This window comes from Coregonus lavaretus (assembly GCF_964263955.1).
Source record: "Coregonus lavaretus genome assembly, chromosome: 16".
Lineage (NCBI taxonomy): Eukaryota > Metazoa > Chordata > Actinopteri > Salmoniformes > Salmonidae > Coregonus > Coregonus lavaretus.
Window position 1 is genome coordinate 15,233,700 of NC_140003.1, and position 15,444 is coordinate 15,249,143.

Genomic DNA, 15,444 nt, shown 5'->3' on the forward strand with positions numbered 1-15,444 from the left:
TCCTGGACTGCACAGACACACAGGGATCCAGCTGTATATCAGAGCAGCCAAGTTCCAATCATTCCCTCAGGAAGGAGGGTCTAAAGTGAGTAGAGAAAACATCTCACCTCAGACCCCAAACATAAATCTCCTCCATTCAGTCGTGTAGTGCTGTTATGAATCGTTGCTTTGCCATGAACATCTGATGTCCTTAGTTTATTTGTTTTAAAGGAAAAGGCAATGCCTGACTGAACAGAACTTGTCAAATAACAAGACTGCATGTCAGCTAACTAGCTGTCTAGAGCATAACTACTCTTTGTTTTTTAATTTTCTTAACAACATATTTTGTTCCAGTGATAATGATAAACAGTTCATGCTGCTATGTAGTTACATTATTCTGCAGTATGATTACATTATCAAACTTTGTTCAAGGCCGTCAGGATTCATTATTCTTGATTGAGTGCTTTGATGCGGTTTCAGGGGAATTCGAAATTTGCTTATCAAACGCATTTCAGACATCATTAAAATAACATATTTTTTTGTAAAACCTAAGGTGCAAAATACACAAAACCACAATCCCCACACCGATAGTACCATGCTCCAACCAGCTGAGCTAATGGTTGTTTAGATACATTTCAGAATGGTGTTTGCACAGGAGGTTGACTAGTACGCCTACTACACATTCAGAATCAAACCATGAAGGGACCATTGACCTAAGGGCATTTTGTTGATTCCCAGCTGCCAATTGCTAATCTAAATATATTAGACACCTCAAATTAGAATTATACGACAAACAGTATATGTCAAAAGTAGCATAGGGTTCTCTTTCAATTATTAATTTCGGTATCTCAAATGTGGGGGTTCACTAGGACCACCTTCTCTCTTGGAAGTACCTATCAAAAGCATCTGTTGGAGACAGTGAGACCCTCACTTCCATAAAAGGAGCACTCTCCCATTCTTTGGTTATTCTCGCTTCTCTTCCTCATATCGGCTGGATACCTGTTTTCCTGCTTATCTGCTCACAAGTAAACCGTGAAGGATATCGCTGCCGAGTGTAGGTCTTCAGACCTTGTCGAGAGGTTGAGTACTAACCGGAAGGTTTTTATTTTCGAGTAGAAATTCCTTTAAAAATGTTCAGTCTCCGTTGGTAGTTGGCATCATTGCTAGCTATTGAGACTGGTTTAGCCCACACTGCAAGGTTTAGGCTAACTTGGATAGTATCTAGTGTTAATGGCGTACCAAGCTATCTAGTTAGGAGCCTTGCAGCTAACAGCTAGCAATATTGAGCAACGTATAACGCTATAGCCGCGAGGCTAGTGGGGCGTTAGCTAGCTAGCAGCTATCTCGTGGTGAAGGTGTGCCATGGCTAGCTCAGTGCTGGCTGAACAAAAACGCATGACCGAGCTAGCCTTCGGCCGTGAAAGCTGAGAGGGTCGTTCTAGTTAACACAACCTTTACTTTTTCCACATTTTGTTGTGTTACTGTCATGGTTTCACCTGTCACCAGAGGGTGACAGGGACTGTCCTAGAGACTATTATGACACTCAGGTGTTTTCTATTTTCTAATTATGAGTTCCCCTTTAAGAGAGGTGTGTTTTCTGGCCGCTCGAGAACTGGGAGAGGACCTCGAGTCACTGATAACACTGGCAATCAGGTTGACAACCGCATCCGAGAACGTGTGAGACAGCGCTTTTTTGACACCACCCCGGTATCCCGGTTTCTTGAGCACCCCAAGCCCCCCGAGCACAGCATTGAGGAACCCATGCAGCTGGGACGCACACGTCTGAGCCTACAGGAACGTGACAAGCGCATGTGTGAAGGCTGCTGCCTATGTTGCGGAGGTCTCGGCCATCTCCGTGCTACATGTCCAGAGTTGACGGGAAACGCAAGCGCTCGCGAGGTCAAGGGGAGACCCTGACGAGCTGTGCAGTTACTCCCCAGCCACCCAGTCACAGTCTGTCACTACCTGCAACCCTGGGACAACTGTCAGCACCACATTCAAGCCTTCTTGGACTCTGGGGCGCGGATACATTTCATGGACCAACACTTCACCAGTAAACTACAAATCCCCTGCATGAAATGTCCCATCCCTCTGCAGATTCAAGCTTTCGATGGGCGTCCCATCGGCTCCGGCCAGGTGGAGTATCATACCAAGCCCATTCTACTGCAGGTTGGGGGGAACCATTCTGAAACTCTTAGCTTTCTTTTGATCACTGCTCCCGAGAATCCTCTAATCCTAGGGTACCCCTGTACTTCGACTTTCGGGAGATTTTCAGTAAGAGGCAAGCCGCCATCCTTCCCCCTCATCGTCCTTAAGACTGTGCCATAGAACTTCTACCCGGCTCCACACCTCCTCGGGGCCGGCTATACTTCCTCTCGGCCCCTGAAGCAGCTGTCATGGACAATTACATCTGGGAGTCGCTGGAGGCAGGGTTCATTTGCCCTTCTACATCTCCAGCTGGTGCAGGCTTCTTCTTCGTGGGTAAGAAGGATGGGGGTCTGCGTCCCTGCATTGATTACAGAGGGCTGAACAGGATTGCGATTAAGAATCGTTACACTCTACCCCTGATGTCCGCCACCTTGGAGTTGGCTCAAGGGGCCCAATTCTTCACCAAGCTGGACCTCCGCAACGCTTACAATCTGGTGAGAATCAGGGAGGGTGATGAATGGAAGATTGCCTTTTACACCCCTAGTGGCCACTATGAGTATTTAGTCATGCTCTTTGGATGATCTAACTCACCGGCAGTCTTCCAAGCATTAGTCAATGACACGCTTAGGGATATGTTGAATCGGTTCATCTTTGTTTACCTCGACGACATCCTGTTCTTTTCCAAGACCCTCCCGGAACACATCCTGCATGTCCGCCAAGTCCTGAGGCATCTCCTGCAGAGCCAACTATATGTCAAGATTGAGAAATGTGAGTTCCACATATCCCAAGTTTCTTTCCTGGGTCACATTATCTCTACCGCCGGCATCCAAATGGACCCCATTAAGGTTAAGACAGTCACCGACTGGCCCCGTCCCGCCTCACTCAAACAAGTCCAGTGGTTCCTCGGGTTTGCCAATTTTTACAGCCGTTTTATATGCAATTTTGCCTCTCACGGTTCTAACCCGCAGGTCCCTGACCACCGTTTTTGCTGGACCCCTGAGGCTGACAGGGCATTCATGGAGCTCAAGGGACGTTTCACCTCCGGGCCCATCCTCGTTCATCCTGATCCTACTCGTCCCTTCGTGGTAGAGGTGGACGCCTCGGACACCGGAGCAGGGGCGGTCCTTTCATAGCGGAATGAGGAGGACAAGAAACTGCACCCATGCGCCTTCCTCTCCAAGCGGTTCTCGCCAGCGGAACACAACTACAATGTAGGCAACCGGGAGCTCTTGGCAGTAAAGTGGGCTCTTGATGGGTGGAGACACTGGTTGGAGGGGGCACCTCATCCTTTCATGATTTGGTCTCCATTCAAGAAGCCAAGCAGTTGAACGCTCGCCAGGCTAGGTGGGCTCTGCTTTTTAACAGGTTCAACTTGACACTAGCCTATCGCCTAGGATCCAAGAATCAGAAGGCAGACGCCCTGTCCCTTCAGCACGATGTCTCTAACGAGGAGAGGGACCACGGTCCGACAAGCCCAGAACCGAGAACATGACCCCGGTGGGGGTCCCGCTAACAGGCTTTATGTTCCACGATCAGTCCGGTCCCAAATACTACAATGGGGACACACCTCTAAATTGTCTGGGCACCCAGGGGTTAATCGGACACATTACATTTTTACATTTTAGTCATTTAGCAGACGCTCTTATCCAGAGCGACATACAGTTAGTGAGTGCATTCATTATTTATTTTATTTTATTTTTTCATACTGGCCCCCCGTGGGAATCGAACCCACAACCCTGGCATTGCAAACGCCATGCTCTACCAACTGAGCTACATCCCTGCCGGCCATTCCCTCCCCTACCCTGGACGACGCTGGGCCAATTGTGCGCCGTCGCATGGGGATGGACACCTCTGCCCATCCCCAGCCGGCCCTGGTCCCACCTGTCTGTAGACTTTATCACAGGGTTACCTCCTTCCCAAGGGCTGACCACTATCCTGGTGGTCGTCTATCGGTTCTCCAAAGCAGCCCATTTCATCGCTTTGCTCAAGTTGCCCTCAGCGAGGGAGACGGCTAATCTCTTGATTACCTATGTCTTTCGACTACACAGACTTCCCCAGGACATTGTCTCGGATCGTGTGACCCAGTTCGTGGCGCGGTATTGGAAAGCCTTCTGCTCCCTGTTGAGGACGTCGGTGAGTCTCTCCTCGGGGTTCCACCCACAGTCGAATGGGCAGACTGAGCGCGTCAACCAGGAGCTGGAGAAGTTCCTCCGGTGTTTTGTCTCTTCTCAGGCCTTCAACTGGAGCAAGTTCCTCGTCTGGGCGGAGTATGCTCACAACACACTGCCCAACTCCGTGGTGCTCCCTGACTCCGCGGCTGGAACCGCTTCTAGAAGGGGGGTATACTGTCATGGTTCCACCTGTCACCAGAGGGCGTCCTAGAGACTATTATGACGTTCAGGTGTTTTCTGTTTTCTAATTATGAGTTCCCCTTTAAGAGAGGTGTGTTTTCTGTTTCCGTTGCAGTAGCTTGATTCGTATGTCATGTGTGTTTGCCTCCTGAGTAAGTTTTCTAGTCCTAGTGTTTGTTGTTTTCTCAGCGTTACTGTAATCCTACTGCTACCTATTCTAAGTAAAGTATTTATGTTTACTTTTACCACTGATTCCTCATCTATTCTCTGCTCCTGGGACCAACCTCATCATGTCACAGTTACAGCCTAAATTTAAAATGGATTAAATTGAGTTTTATTCTCACTGGCCTACACAGAATACCCCATAATATAAAAGTGGAAATATGTTTTTTGAAATGTTTACAAATTAATAAAAAAGGAAAGCTGAAATGTCTTGAGTCAATAAGTATTCAACCCCTTTGTCATGGGTTTGTTATGGCAGGCCTAAATAAGTTCAGCAGTAAATATGTGGTTAACAAGTCACATAATAAGTTGCATGGACTCACTCTGTGTGCAATAATAATGTTTAACATGATTGTTGGAATGACTACCTCTTCTCTGTACCCCACACATACAATTATCTGCAAGGTCCCTCAGTCGAGCAGTGAATTTCAAACACAGATTCAACCACAAAGACCAGGGAGGTTTTCCAATGCCTCGCAAAGAACCGCACCTATTGGTAGATGGGTAAAAAATTATATAAAAGCAGACACTTAATATCCCTTTGAGCGTGGTGAAGTTATTACTTACACTTTGGATGGTGTATCAATACACCCAGTCACTACAAAGATACAGGTGTCCCTCCAATTCAGTTGTCGGAGAGGAAGGAAACCGCTCAGGGATTTCACCATGAGGCCAATGGTGACTTTAAAACAGTTACAGAGTTTAATGGTTGTGATAGGAGAAAACTGAGTATGGATCAACAACATTGTATTTACTCCACAATACTAACCTAATTGACAGAGTGAAAAGAAGGAAGCCTGTACAGAATAGACTCATTTGTAATTACTGCCAAGGTGATTCTAACATGTTTTGACTCAATACTTATGTAAATTAGAATTTCTGTATTTCTTTTTCAATAAATTAGCAAACATTTCTAAAAACATGTTTTCACTTTGTCATTATGGGGTATTGTGTGTAGATTAGTGAGGGGGAAAAACTGTTTTTATCAATTTTGAATTCAGGCTGTAACACAACAGAATGTGGAATAAGTCAAGGAGTAGGAATACCTTCTGAAGGCACTGTAGGTTAAACTAGATGAGAGAACGGCGTTAGCAATGCTATTGTGTTGCTGGTAGGGTATGCTAGTGAGGTTAGCTTGCTTAGAGGCAAGGCTCCTAACTAGCTAGCTTGGTACGCCACTTACACAAGATACTATTTGCTAGCCACAAGCCGCAGGGCTTCTAACTTGCTAGCCTACGCCGTCTACATGTTGTTCTTGCAACAGGCGTTGCTCGGTCCCCCTAACAAGTCTTGTCCCTCGCAATGGCCACTGCTATCCCATCCCGGGACAAGCCTAGCACTCGAACCCCCATGTTCTTGTGCTTGCGGCTCCATGATTGCTGGGAAAGATCCCCACCCTCTCTGCATCAATTGCTTGGCTAAGGGACATGCCCATAAGGCTCTCGAGGACTCTGAGTCCTCTGATCATTGCAGACTGCTATCCCTCCTAGGTCGGCCAACCTAGGGCGCAGCCCTGGCAGCTGAGGATAGTGTCCAGGGCCTACCCTCTCTCTTCACGTTTAATGGTTTCTACTCCTTCCCCTCTCTGAGTTTCGCAGCAGTGAGAAGGCAGGGCTGCGTTAAGACAAAACCCTATTCTCTGTGCAGCAGCTCACTTTCGTGACCGTACTCACATGAGAAAATGGAGGAGACACACTTTTTGTGTCCTGGTAATCCGTCTGGCCCTGCGGCCTTGTGAATGTTGACCTGCTTAAAAGTCTTACTCACATCGGCAACGGAGAGCGTGATCACATAGTTATCCGGAACAGCTGGTGCTCTCATGCATGCTTCAGTGTTGCTTGCCTCGAAGCGAGCATAGAAGTGGTTTAGCTCGTCTGGTAGGCTTGTGTCACTGGGAAGCTCGCGGCTGTGCTACCCTTTGTAGTCTGTAATAGTTTGCAAGCCCTGCCACATCTGACGAGCGTCAGAGCTGGTGTAGTACGATTCAATCTTAGTCCTGTATTGACTCTTTGCCTGTTTGATGGTTCGTCGGAGGGCATAGCGGGATTTCTTATAAGCGTCCGGGTTAGAGTCCCGCTCCTTGAAAGCGGCAGCTCTACCCTTTAGCTCAGTGCGGATGTTGCCTGTAATCCATGGCTTCTGGTTGGGATATGTACGTACGGTCACTGTGGGGACTACGTCATCGATGCACTTATTGATGAAGCCAGTGACTGATGTGGTGTACTTTTTAATGCTATCTGAAGAATCCTGGAACATGTTCCAGTCTGTGCTAGCAAAACAGTCCTGTAGCTTAGCATCTGCGTCATTTGACCACTTTTTTATTAACCGAGTCACTGGTGCTTCCTGCTTTAGTTTTTGCTTATAAGCAGGAATCAGGAGGATAGAGTTATGGTCAGATTTGCCAAATGGAGTGCGAGGGAGAGCTTTGTATGTGTCTCTATGTGTGGAGTAAAGGTGGTCTAGAGTTTTTTATTTTTTTACATGCTGGTAGAAATTAGGTAGAATGGATTTAAGTTTCCCTGCATTAAAGTCCCCGGCCACTAGGAGTGCTGCCTCTGGATGAGCGTTTTCCTGTTTAGTTATGGCCTTATACAGCTCATTGAGTGCAATGTTAATGCCAGCATTGGTTTGTGGTGGTAAATAGACAGCTATGAAAAATATAGATGAAAACTCTCTTGGTAAATAGTGTGGTCTACAGCTTATCATGAGATACTCTACCTCAGGCGAGCAAAACCTCGAGACTTCCTTAGTATTTGATTTTGTGCACCAGCTGTTGTTTACAAATATACACAGACCGCCACCCCTTGTCTTACCGGAGTCAGCCGTTCTATCCTGCCGATGTAGCGTATAGCCCGCTAGCTGTATGTTGTCCATGTCGTCGTTTAGCCACGACTCTGTGAAACATAAGATATTACAGTTTTTAATGTCCCGTTGGTAGGATAAGCATAATCGTAGGTCATCTAATTTATTTTCCAATGATTGAAGATTGGCTAATAGGATTGATGGAAGAGGCAGTTTACTCGCTCGCTGTCGGATCCTTACGAGGCACCCCGACCTACGTCCACGATATCTCCGTCTCTTTCTCCTGCGAATGACGGGGATTTGGGCCTTGTCGGGTGTCTGTAGGATATCCTTCGCGGCCGCCTCGTTGAATAAAAAATCTTCGTCCAATACGAGGTGAGTAATCGCTGTCCTGATATCCAGAAGCTCTTTTTGGTTATAAGAGATGATGGCAGAAACATTATGTACAGAATAAATTACAAATAACGCGAAAAAACACACATAATAGTACAATTGGTTAGAGGGCTGTAAAACGGCAGCCATCTTCTCCGGTGCCATACTAAATTGAACATCCCTGGTCATCTCTACTGCCTCTGATCTGGCGGACTCAATAAACACAAATGCTTCATATGTAAATAATGTCTGAGTGTTGGAGTGTGCCCCTGGCTATCTGTAAAAAAATAATAATAACAATTGTGCGGTCTGGTTTGCTTAATATAAGGAATTTGAAATGATTTATACTTTTACTTTTACTTTTGATACTTAAGTATATTTTAGCAATTACATTTACTTTTGATACTTACAGTATATTTAAAGCCAAATACTTTTAGACTTTTACTCAAGTAGTATCACTTTTACTTGAGTCATTTTCTATTAAGGTATCTTTACTTTTACTCAAGTAAATTGGGTACTTTTTCCACCACTGATTTTGAGGGGTGGAAAATACGACTTGGCTCTGTTATGGAGGACAATCTCCATTGAGCTAGAGATCAGTAAGTGTAGTAATTCCTTACTTTACTGTCTGGATGAAAAGGAAAACTCCAGAGTCCACAAAGCTTCGGCATTCCTCGTCCTGTTTTTTTTACTGTGATGCAACCGCTTGCTCTGCCTCCCCATCTTAGGGGAGCGAGTGGCTGAGGAACATCTCTTGACCACCCATGGAGCAGGACCAAGACATACCAGTTATGTAGCTGTCCTACTGCCCAGTATAAGGAATACTGCGCTGCAAGTGTTTCCTTCTTCCTCTGGCTATATTACCTATATTACGTCTTACGTCATGGCACTGGCTGCTCTGTTCTGAGAGAGCCCGCTTCCCACATCTATCCAGACTGACTTACTGCAGCCTGGTAGAAGTGGCGACCCTATATGTCCCGGGGAGACAAAACACAGTGACCACGCCGTTTGGGGTGGAAGAGCTGACACAACGAGAAGAAGTGAGGGATGCCGTATGCTTTCCCTGCTCATCTTCGAGCACCTCGATGACCAGTGATTTTCCGGTCCGCAGGCGCAACCCTGCTTACGACCAGTCCCGACAGCTATCGTCATGCAGGGCTTATACCCTAGTGCAGTGGTTCCCAAACCCATAGGGAGGCCGCAAGGGGTTGGCCATTTATTAATTCATTTTTTAGGAACTCAGTCCGGCTTTAAACGTACTCTTGAAAGTTGTAATGGTAGAATGCATTCCTCTTGTCATGTTAGTCATTGCATATCTTAGAGAGCTATTTATAGCTTGTCAGAAATGTCCAGATCAGCTAGCCCATGTCAGCTAACGTTTTGAATTCAGTTTTTTATCCCATATAATTTTTTGTCACTCATATCACAAGAATACACATTAGACATGGCAAAATGTATAGAATTGCAAGAACATTTGCTTTAAAACTGCAACATTTTCTTTGCACCCCATGACAAAATGTGTAGAATTGCAGGAAATAAGCTTTAAACCTGCAAAATTCTCTCCACCATCAAAAGGGGTGTGAACAGTTTGTGTCATAAACTGTGGGTGTGCCCATAGAAATAGATGTGGCGCGTGCGTGCGCACGCAGGTGGGGCGCGGGATGTTCCCCAATGCAGGAAGTGGGGCCCTGAGTGAAATAGTTTGGGAACCCCCGCCCTAGTGAAACGAAGCAATTCTCTATCCTCACCCGGATGCTTTAGCCTTCGGGGCATAGCCAGTGAGAGAGAAAGAAAAAAGGAAAGAGACAGGCCCACGACTCTTGGAAAAGAATGCCAGTCCATTATGCATGCTCTATGTTTTAGTTGGTGTGTTTTTGTCATGGAGAAGTTATGTGACTAGACAGATTGTTCCTCCCTACACTTTTCCATGGTCCTATGCTCTTTGCAGGACTTTTTTCCCATTGTCACACCTTGGAGGCTATGGCTTTTCACCTATCGCCTTTCCTAGAAGGGCGTCTTCATCGTTGTCCAGTACGTGCGGTTCGCATCTACTTGGATTGTAGGAGTGTTTGGGCAAGGGTGTCATGCTCTTCGCTCATTGGGCCCTTCTCTTTCGAGGATATCCTGCCGGATCATGGGGACCATAATATTGATTTATAATGGCGAGGGTGATAGCCTTCGAAGGGGTCTGGAAGTGCCCGCTACTACAGAGGTGTTTACCTCCGTTTTCTGGGGCTTTTCTCATTAAACTGAGATTGTATGAATCTTGTATTGGGCTTCCCCTCACTTTGCTATGAGGTTTTTCCCCGTTGGGTTGTCTCTGCACCTTTTCGGTGCGTACTCCCTTAGTTTCGGCACCTCTGAGAGATGCTGATGTTGGGACTACTCTGGCTTCGGAGAGCATGTTTTGTGATACGGGAGTTGGCCATATCCCCACATGTGAGATATTGAAACGAATAATTGAAAGAGAACTTAAGGTTACTTGCTAAACCCCAGGTCTATGATATTATGAGTGAGATATCTCACCGCATTCCCCTGCTCGCAAGAGCGTGAGGAAGAGAAGCATGCTTGAGAATAACCAGAGGGCGGGAGAGTGGCTCCTTTTATGGAAGTGAGGGTCTCCCCTCATTCTCCACTCTACCTGTCTGTCTCCAACAGACACTTTTGATAGGTACCTCCGAGAGAGCAGGTGGTCCTAGCGAAACTCCACATGTGAGATATCTCACTCATAATATCAGAGAACCGGGGTTACGCAAGGAACGTAAAGTTTTGTTTTCAATGAAGAATGTTGGTTCTATCCACCCTATTTACATATCTTTAAACAACAACATTGGAGAGAAATTGTGCCCTGACTCTTTAGGACAAGAAATCATTCTGACTGCTCTCTGATAAATAAAAGATCTAGAAGTGCAGACATATAGAAATGACAGCATCTCGATAGGCATTTTCAAGGTTGTGTGAATTTAGTAAATCTAGTTTGAATAACATCAAGAAAGCAGAAGGAGCGGAGGAAAAAACTATTGAGCTTTGATGTATAGGATTGAGATGTGATGAGGTCTGTTCAAAGTGAGTACAAAGTAGTGTTAAGCTGCAAAAAGTAAATGCAGCTTTAGTCAAGGTTGGGAAGCTGAAGTAACAGGAGATGATGAAGGAATGTCCCGTCTCACCCAAAACTAAGGGTAGAAGATGAAACGCTGTCTGGCATTAAAAATAGATGCTTCGTTGTAAAGGTGTCTAAGTTTTAAAACACATTTTTTAAACTTATAAATCTTGGACGTAGAGTTGTAGAAAATAGCTACTGTGATCTAAATTGTGTTATGTTTTTTTGTACAATGGCGCTGGAGGGGATGGCTGCAGTTTTATGGACTCTTAACCAACCGTGCTATTTTGTTTGTTTTTTTGCATTGTTTGTAACTTATTTTGTACATAATGTTGCTGCTACCGTCTCTTATGACCGAAAAGAGCTTCTGGACATCAGAACAGCGATTACTCACCTTGAACTGGACAAATACTTTTTCTTTAATGAGACGGACGAGAGGGATTTGCTCCAGACACCTGACAGGGCCCTCATCCCCGTCATTCACAGTAGAAAGAAAAGGAGATATCGTGGAAGGAGATTGGGGTGCCTGGTAAGGAGCCGGCGACGAGTGGCTAATCTGCCTTTTGCCTTCGATACTATTGGGCAACATACCATCGCTTGATAATAAAGTGGACGAACTAGAAGCACATATATCCTACCAACGGGACATTAAAAACTGTAATATCTTATGTTTCACAGAGTTGTGGCTGAACGAAGACATGAATAACATACAGCTGGCGTGTTATACACTGTATCGGCAGGATAGAACAGCATCCTCCGGTAAGACAAGGGGTGGCGGTCTATGTATATTTGTAAACAACAGCTGGTGCACGATATCTAAGGAAGTCTCAAGGTTTTGCTCGCCTGAGGTAGAGTATCTCATGATAAGCTGTAGACCACACTATCTACCAAGAGAGTTTTCATCTATATTCTTCATAGCTGTCTATTTACCACCACAAACCGATGCTGGCACTAAGACCGCACTCAATGAACTGTATAAGCCCATAAGCAAACAGGAAAATGCTCATCCAGAGGTGGCGCTCCTAGTGGCCGGGGACTTTAATGCAGGGAAACTTAAATCCATTTTACCTCATTTCTACCAGCATGTTAAATGTGCAACCAGAGGGAAAAAAAACTCTAGACCACATTTACTCCACACACAGAGACGCGTACAAAGCTCTCCCTCGCCCTCCATTTGGAAATCTGACCATAATTCTATCCTCCTGATTCCTGCTTACAAGCAAAAACTAAAGCAGGAAGCACCAGTGACTTGGTCAATAAAAAAGTGGTCAGATGAAGCAGATGCTAAGCTACAGGACTGTTTTGCTAGCACAGACTGGAATATGTTCCGGGATTCTTCCGATGGCATTGAGGAGTACACCACATCAGTCACTGGCTTCATCAATAAGTGCATCGATGATGTCGTTCCAAAAGTGACTGTACGTACATACCCCAACCAGAAGCCATAGATTACAGGCAACAGCCGCACTGAGCTAAAGGGTAGAGCTGCCACTTTCAAGCAGCGGGACTCTAACCCGGAAGCTTATAAGAAATCCTGCTATGCCCTCCAACGAACCATCAAACAGGCAAAGCGTCAATACAGGACTAAGATCCAATCATACTACACCGGCTCTGACGCTCGTCGGATGTGGCAGAGCTTGCAAACTATTACAGATTACAAAGGGAAGCACAGCCGCGAGCTGCCCAGTGACACAAGCCTACCAGACGAGCTAAATTACTTCTATGCTCGCTTCGAGGCAAGTAAAACTGAAACATGCATGAGAGCATCAGCTGTTCCGGACGACTGTGTGATCACGCTCTCCGTTGCCGATGTGAGTAAGACCTTTAAACAGGTCAACATTCACAAGGCCAGGACGTGTACTCCGAGCATGCGCTGACCAACTGGCAAGTGTCTTCACTGACATTTTCAACCTCTCCCTGTCTGAGTCTGTAATACCAACATGTTTCAAGCAGACCACCATAGTCCCTGTGCCCAAGAACACTAAGGTAACCTGCCTAAATGACTACCGACCCGTAGCACTCACATCTGTAGCCATGAAGTGCTTTGAAAGGCTGATCATGGCTCACATCAACACCATTATCCCAGAAACTCCAGACCCATTCCAATTTGCATACCACCCCAACAGATCCACAGATGATGCAATCTCTATTGCGCTCCGCACTGCCCTTTCACACCTGGACAAAAGGAACACCTATGTGAGAATGCTATTCATTGACTACAGCTCAGCGTTCAACATCATACTGCCCTCAAAGCTCATCACTAAGCTAAGGACTCTGTTACTAAACACCTCCCTCTGCAACTGGATCCTGGACTTCCTGACGGGCCGACCCCAGGTGGTAAGGGTAGGTAACAACACATCCGCCACGCTGATCCTCAACACGGGGGACCCTCAGGGGTGCGTGCTCAGTCCCGTCCTGTACTCCCTGTTCCCTCATGACTGCATGGCCAGGCATGACTCCAACACCATCATTAAGTTTGCCGATGACACAACAGTGGTAGGCCTGATCACCGACAACGACAAGACAGCCTATAGGGAGGAGGTCAGAGACCTGGCCATGTGGTGCCAGGACAACAACCTCTCCCTCAACATGATCAAGACAAAGGAGATGATTGTGGACTACAGGAAAAATAAGAGGACCGAGCACGCCCCCATTCTCATCGATGGGGCTGTAGTGGAGCAGGTTGAGAGCTTCAAGTTCCTTGGTGTCCACATCACCAACAAACTAACATGGTCAAAGCACACCAAGACAGTCATGAAGAGGGCATGACAAAACCTATTCCACCTAAGGAGACTGAAAAGATTTGACATGGGACCTCAGATCCTCAAAAGGTTCTACAGCTGCACCATCGAGAGCATCCTGACTGGTTGCATCACTGCCTGGTATGGCAACTGGTCGTACGGCCCAGTACATCACTGGGGCCAAGCTTCCTGCCATCCAGGACCTCTATACAAGGCGGTGTCAGAGGAAGGCCCTAAAAATGGTCAAAGACTCCAGCCACCCTAGTCATGGACTACCTCACGGCAAGCGGTACCGGAGCACCAAGTCTAGGTCCAAGAGGCTTCTAAACAGCTTCTACCCCCAAGGCATAAGACTCCTGATGGCTACCCAGACTATTTGCATTGCCCCCCCAATTACCTCGACTAACCGGTGCCCCCGCACATTGACTCGGTACGGTACCCCCTGGATATAGCCTCGCTATTGTTATTTTACTGCAGCTCTTTAATTATTTGTTACTTTTATTTCTTATAAATTTTTTATTTGATGTTTTTTTTGTTTAGTTTTTTGGTATTCTTTCTTAAAATTGCATTGTTGGTTAAGGGCTTGTAAGTAAGCATTTCACTGTAAGGTCTACACCTGTTGTATTCGGCGCATGTGACAAATACAATTTGATTTGATGTTTGATTAATCAGGTGATCGTGTAAGCTGGGTCATTATCTATTGCAAAAGCCTACCATGTTATATCACCATCTAGGTTATTATGAATTATAAATAGTTACAATCATGTGGCTTAGAACATGAAAAGAAAACAACATCAAATTGGCAATGCTATAATCTTCTGCTCCAAGAAGTGGATCTGAGTTTGAGTCATTGATCTGCTGATGCCATATTGGCATAGTTAGCTCTGAGAGCTTGGTTTTCCTCTTGAGTCCCATAGAGGGGAATAAACCCCATTGACATGACTGTGGGAATATTTGCTTTTCACCCTGTCTTTTACAGCTTTTATGGTTTTTATGCCTTTATGATTTGTTGTGGAGTTTATTACCTCATTGTATTTTGTTCCAGTGAATGCATCTCAGTGTGTAGTGATTATCCATTGGGGCTGTTACCACACTTTGTATCAGTGTGAGAGTGTTGTTGCTATGCTGTGTCTCAGTGATTTGTCTCTGTTGCAGGTCCAGTGCTCAAGCTGCAGCAGCGAACCCCTCGCAGGAGGGGCCAGCAGCCCAAACTGCTGAACAGCCCTGAAGACAGTCTCTATTACAACCAGCTAAATGTGAGTTCAAAGTGGCGATAAAGCCCTTTGTCTGACTTTGGTTCCAGATGATAATACAATTAAATCTACCTGTGCCAGACCCTCGAGCCCCACCCCCACGCTTCTCTGCCTCTTGTCTTGAACATGTGCTTATGTTCTTTATCTGTTGCTTTCATGTCAGGATGTCTGCCTTCACGGTGAATAATTGATGTGGTTTATCAAAGCTGAGCAAGATGCATGCTTCATCGGGCTCACTTGAGCCCTTTGATCCCAAAATATTATGCTTCTGATATTATCAGCATCTGCTCGCATTCAACACAAAATCACTTTGAATTAAAAATGAATGACTCTCTGCTCATCTTTTTGACTGTGCTCTTGGCCCTTTCCACAGAGAACTCTGGATTACCAGGGGAGCAAGAGGAAGCCGAGAAAACTTGGGTAAATAACTGCTTTCCTACTTACAGCAACTCTAAACAGAGCAGGCCCTTTGTGGA

General features: G+C 45.8%; 1 protein-coding gene across 1 annotated transcript in view; it reads left to right on the plus strand.

Annotated features, from left to right (window-relative positions):
- The window catches only part of myo3b (myosin IIIB), a 113,458-nt gene that overhangs the window by 90,161 nt on the left and 7,853 nt on the right, over positions 1-15,444 (plus strand). Inside the window, exons 35-36 of the mRNA XM_084180130.1 lie at positions 14,871-14,971; positions 15,342-15,388. Of these exons, the coding sequence (XP_084036256.1) occupies positions 14,871-14,971; positions 15,342-15,388 (148 nt within the window). The remainder of the gene's footprint in view (positions 1-14,870; positions 14,972-15,341; positions 15,389-15,444) is intronic.